At 49.7% G+C, this 6,000-nt stretch overlaps 1 protein-coding gene across 1 annotated transcript in view; it reads right to left on the minus strand.

Annotated features, from left to right (window-relative positions):
• serhl (serine hydrolase like) overlaps nucleotides 1-5,745 on the minus strand; it is a 41,982-nt gene extending 36,237 nt beyond the window's left edge. The window contains exons 1-4 of the mRNA XM_069909851.1: nucleotides 5,639-5,745; nucleotides 4,383-4,438; nucleotides 3,417-3,566; nucleotides 335-448 (exon numbers count right to left, since the gene is read on the minus strand). Coding sequence (XP_069765952.1) covers nucleotides 335-448; nucleotides 3,417-3,566; nucleotides 4,383-4,425 — 307 coding nt within the window. The 5' untranslated portion in view covers nucleotides 4,426-4,438; nucleotides 5,639-5,745. The remainder of the gene's footprint in view (nucleotides 1-334; nucleotides 449-3,416; nucleotides 3,567-4,382; nucleotides 4,439-5,638) is intronic.
• Nucleotides 5,746-6,000: the final 255 nt, after the last annotated feature.

Below are 6,000 nucleotides of genomic sequence, written 5' to 3' on the forward strand. Positions count from 1 at the left end.
CCCACATCCCACCTTAAGGAATTCCTAATCACAGAACACGGACAGCATAGGGAATACAGCATAGGGATGTAAGGGGGGCAGTTTGAAAACCACTGGTCTATCCAATGGTTGCTTGAATTCCAGATGACAGGGATTTGACTGTATCTCAAGCCCTCCTGTCCTGATAACATCCTCAAGAATCTTTTCTGCATCTTTTCCATTTGAATGATGTCCTTGTTATATAACTGGGAAAGCAGGACTGTGAACAGTACCACAGGCTCCAAAAGGGTGGGAAAGTTTGGGATTGTGCATTGCTGCCAGCTTGCTATTCCTCGCTCATAGAACTAAAACCTACCCGCTGCAATTCTCCGCACGTCGGCCACGTATTCGGGGAAGTAGTACTGTACTCCAGCAGGGCGGTGAGATGAGAGACCATGTCCAGGAAAGTCCAGTGCCACGTAATAAAAATCTGCAAGAGAAAAGAGCTGTTACTGTACGTCATCACTGCTCAAGATCAGAAGAAGTTACAGAGGATTGTGAATAGAGGTCAGAACATAATGAGAGCTACCCTCCTGCTGCATCTTCCACTGCCGAGAAAAGCCAACGTACTGAAGGGCCCATCACACCCACACTCCCTTCTCCCCTCATTGGAGAGAAGCTTAAGAATGTGAAAGTGCACACCGACAGCCATCAGGCTCCTGGATGAACCTCAGAACCATACTTTAACATTGCCCTTGTTTGGAGTTATTGGAGCTTTCTTTACATTGTTATCCTATACTCTACAAATTGTGCTCTTTACAACACAGCGTATAAATGTTAGAGATGACCTGACAGCTTGCAGAAGAACTGATCTCACTGTATCAAGTATCTTAAGAGTTATACAGGGTGAAATAGGCCCTTTGACGTAACTTGTCCGCACGGACCAAGATGTCCCACCTGCCAGTATTTGACTTTTGTCCCTCCAAACCCATCCTATTCACATATCCATCCATTGTTTTTGTTAATAGTCCCTGCCTCAACTACCTCTTCCAGCAGTCTGCTTTTCAAGCCCACCACTCTCTGTGTAAAAGTTAACCCTCAGGTTCCTGTTAAATTTCTCCCCCACCTCACCTTTAACGCCTGTCCTCTGCTTACCATTACCTTACGCTGGGCAAAGTCTGTTGGTTTACCTCTTACGATTTTGTATGTGTAATGGTGACAAAGACATTCTGCCCAATGAGCCCAACCACCTGTTTACACTGATCTCAGTTTATTCTCTGACATTCACTTCAACTACCTCCAGATTCCACCACTCCCAATACACTAGGGAAAACTTACAGCAGTTCATTAAGCTACAAACCACATGCCTTTGTTATGTGGGAGGAAGCTGGAGTCTCCCAGGGGAAACCCCACATGGTCAGAGAGAACATACAAACTCCACACCTGCAGTCAGGATTGAACTGGCACTGAGAACGCGGGGCAGTGAGATCAATGTGGGGACTGATAGCAGGGCAGTGGGATCAGTGTGGAGACCGTCAGCGAGCTGTTGTGAGAGCGCAGGGCAGTGGGATCAGAGTGGGGACTGATAGCGAGTTGCCAGGATAGCACAGGACAGTGGGATCAGTGCGAGGACTGATAGTGGGCTGCTGGGAGAGCGCGGGGCAGTGGGATCAATGTGGGGATTGATAGTGGGCTGTCGGGAGAATGCAGGGCAGTGGGATCAGCATGGAGACCAACAGCAGGCTTCCAGGAGAACACGGGGCAGTGGGATTAGTGTGGGGATGATAAGCCATGCTAACTTATGTCCATCTCAAGATCCAATCAGTCAGAACGGAACTCAAACGCATCTCGGGGAATGGCTGTAATGTGTAAGAGAAAATAGGATTTCCAAATCTGAAATACACAAAAGTGCTGGAGAAACTCAGCAGGTCACACAGCATCCTTTTATCGTCATGTAAAATATTAAATAAATAGCATCGAGTCCACGCTGCTGAAGATCCAGCTGCGCTGGGTGGGTCACGTCTCCAGAATGGAGGACCATCGCCTTCCCAAGATCGTGTTATATGGCGAGCTCTCCACTGGCCACCGTGACAGAGGTGCACCAAAGAAAAGGTACAAGGACTGCCTAAAGAAATCTCTTGGTGCCTGCCACATTGACCACTGCCAGTGGGCTGATATCACCTCAAACCGTGCATCTTGGCGCCTCACAGTTTGGCAGGCAGCAACCTCCTTTGAAGAAGACCGCAGAGCCCACCTCACTGACAAAAGGCAAAGGAGGAAAAACCCAACACCCAACCCCAACCAACAAATTTTCCGCTGCAACCGTGTCTGCCTGTCCCGCATCGGACTTGTCAGCCACAAACGAGCCTGCAGCTGACGTGGACATTTACCCCCTCCATAAATCTTCGTCCGCGAAGCCAAGCCAAGAAGAAGACTATACATGATATATTTCAGCTTTTGTCTACCATAAGGCAAGCAAAGAGTTGTCATGAGCATTGCCCGGTCGGTGCCCACAACCATAGGAGAAAGAGAAGCAAAAGAGAGTCCCTTCAGAGTCACTGAGTGTCCATGGATCCTCTTCCAGTGCCTCCCACAGCCTCACAGATCCAGCAACAGCCCGAGCTCCAGATCCACACCTTTATGCCTTCCACACCCAAGGCCCTTCGGCAGCCCTTTTTGCCCTCTGCACCCTCTCCAATCCCAGCACCAGTACCTGCTTCCCATGAGCTAGTCTCCAGTCACCCGCAGCACGTGTGGACTCTTCAGCCGCTGATCCCCTCGCTGGTCCACCGCCATGGTCACCTTACAGAGTTTCAGGTTTGGCCCTTTGCGTTGGGTATGGACGCTGAGTGACCTGCTGAGTTTCTCCAGCACCTTTGTGCGTTCCACTTGACCCCAGTGTCTGCAGACTTTCACGTTTAGTGCCAAAATTGAAACTAGACCGTCATTTGTAATTCTGACAGCATTAGAGCAGAGATACAAGAGGGAAGAACGATAATAATGGATGCAAGAAGAGGATCTGCTCGGATCTACACCGAAAGAGATGCCACGCTCCAACACACTGACTGGGCAAACTCAGCAGCACAGATTTACCAGAAAAAAATTATGACTGAAGAGTCAAATCCTGAAGACAGTATTCATTAAATCCTTGCATAGTTATGCAAGCCAGGTCCGTAGAACCAGTCTTTGTCATTTAATCCTTTTCCTACCAATGCCATTCTGTTAAATCAGCACTGCTTCAATTTAAGGCACCCTTTCTGAATGGCAGCTGGAAAGCAAACATGGGGTCCCACTGAACTTCTGCACATATGAAATACTGCCTCCTCACCCTGGTATACTCTGTTAGCCTTTTGATTCTAACAAAAATCATTGTGGCGAGGACCGGAATATCTTTACCGTGCGAGTATGATGATAAATAAAGGTGACTTGACTTGAAATGAATTGTGACCACATCTCACCTTCTGGGAGCAACGGAATGAGTCGGTCAAAAGAGTTTGCGTTGTCTGCCCAACCGTGTAGACACAGCACAGGCCACCCATCAGGGCACCCCCAGGCTTTGGCTGCGATGTGACCCCAGGGAACCGCAAGCCTCAGTTCATGGCACAAACCTGTGGAGAGGAAGGGGGGAGAAGAACAAACCAGGGAGTGAGAGCCGCAAGGGTCGGGCTGTGACCGTTTAACTGTTAAGGCGCCACACCACGGCAGTCGCCACGAGCCCAGGATGCGGGGTGGTGCTCGTGTGCTGCAGAGTCCTCAGAGCTGCCCATGTCCTCAATAATCCACCAAGGAAACACCTGCAAGTTAAGGTGGGACAGCGTGTGTGCACATGCCTCTCAATACATTTGCTGCTGTATACAAAATTATGAAAGGATCTGTTAAGGCAAGAAGCAGGAAGCAGGAAGGTTGTTTCCAGGCCTCAAGATTCAGGGGAGTAGATTTAGGACAAGGATATGGAGGAGCTGCTTCTCTCAGACAATAGTGAATCTGTGGAATTCTTTGTCCAAGGAAGCACTAGAGGTTGCCTCATTGTATATATTTAAGACAGATTTGTAGATTTTTGAAGGAGAATTCAGGGTTATGAGGAATGGATGGGTAAGTGGCATCCATGGCCTGATCAGCTGTGATCTTATTGAATGACGGGGAGGGCTGGACTGTCCCGATGGCCGACTCCTACTCCTCTCTCTTATGCTTTTTATGGAATTTCTTGCCACTTTTACTCCACAACGATTACTCGTCCAAATTTTACAGGTAGCAGCACGTGTGGTCACCATCACGGCTACAGGAATTAAGCCCCTTCTTTTATCAGACACTGGTCCTCTAACACTGCATTCAAACCATCTGTCAGGGTTGGTTGCAGTGGCTGAGATTAAAATGGTTTATGCTGGGGAAGGGAACACTCACTGACTAACAAAGTCACAACTCACCATGGATGGCAGCACTCGAAAACCATTTTGAAACCAAAGACATTTCCTTCGTGGACCTATTTAGAGAGAGAGAAAAAAATTACAGGCATCTCTGAAAATCTGCACCAACCAACTAACCGGAGTGTTCTCAGACATCTTTAACCTCTCATTGCTGCAGTCATAGGTTCCCACCTGCTTTAAAAGGCACTAATCATCCCCGGTACCCAAGAAGAGCTGCCTCAATGACTACCAGCCAGTAGCACTAACTTCTACTGCGATGAAATGCTTTGAGATGCTGGTCATGGCCAGAATTAACACATAGCCAAGCAAAGATCTGGACCCACTGCAATTTGCCTTTCAAAACAATCATTCCACAGCAGATGAAATATCGCTGGCTCTCCACTCAGCTCTTGATCACCTTGAAAAGAGAAATTCATGCATACAGCTGCTTTTCATCAACTGAAGCTCAGGATTCAACGCCATCATACTGTCAGTACTGGTCAGCAAACTTCAAACCCTGGGCCTCTGCACCCCACTTCTGCACTTGGATCCTTGACTTCCTCACTGGAACACCAGTCAGGACGAATCAGAAACGGCTCCTCCTCATTGACGATCAACACAGGCACACACATTGCTCTACTCTCTCTACCAGGCACAATTCAAATGCCGTCCACAAATCTGCTGGTGATGCCATGGTTTTTAGCAGAATCACAGACTGCAACGAGGAAGTGGACAGGAGGGAGACAGATCAGCTCGTTGAGTGGTGTCACAACAACCACCTTGCACTCAACGTTAGCAAAACCAATGAACAGATTGCGAACTTTAGGAGAGGGAAATCATGAGGGGTACAAATCGAAGGGTTAGCGGTGGAAAGGGTTAAGAGCTTCAAATTCATGGATGCCTCAAGAAAGCCACTTCTATCATCAAGGACCCTCACCAGCCAAGCCATGCCCTTTTCTCAGTGCCATAATTAGGAAGGAGATACGGGAGCCTGAAGGTGTCGGCTCCACGGTGCCCCGCAGGTGTCGGCTCCACGGTGCCCCGCAGGTGTCGGCTCCACGGTGCCCCGCAGGTGTCGGCTCCACGGTGCCCCGCAGGTGTCGGCTCCACGGTGCCCCGCAGGTGTCGGCTCCACGGTGCCCCGCAGGTGTCGGCTCCACGGTGCCCCGCAGGTGTCGGCTCCACGGTGGCCGCTGCCCTATAGGGGGGGTTGGGGATGGGATCTCCCCCTCAACACAGCGCATCCCAGGCCGGCAAGAGCGAACCCCTGGACCCACCTGCTGAAGAACCGCCGACTACCTCCACACTCCACTCCCGACTGTGGCCCGGCTCACGCACAGATAATGGACGGCGGCGCCACCCAATCAAACACTGACCGCAGTGATCGGGCGGAAGGGGAAAAACTTTCGACCAATCGGAATGAGAAGACGAGACAGGACAGCGTCCGCTCACCGGTGTGGCCGGGTGTGACGTCGAACAAGGGACCATGGAAAGGCCCGCCTCTCCCCCACGTGATCTGTCAGAATTAGGAAAAAAAATTAGGAATTAAATCATTAATTCTCCATAAAACTGATCACAAATATTCCACGCTGATGTTCAGAACCTCTTGTTCCCCCTCCTACTCCTTCTCCCCATTTCT

Source organism: Narcine bancroftii, chromosome 13 (genome assembly GCF_036971445.1).
Source record: "Narcine bancroftii isolate sNarBan1 chromosome 13, sNarBan1.hap1, whole genome shotgun sequence".
Taxonomy (NCBI): domain Eukaryota; kingdom Metazoa; phylum Chordata; class Chondrichthyes; order Torpediniformes; family Narcinidae; genus Narcine; species Narcine bancroftii.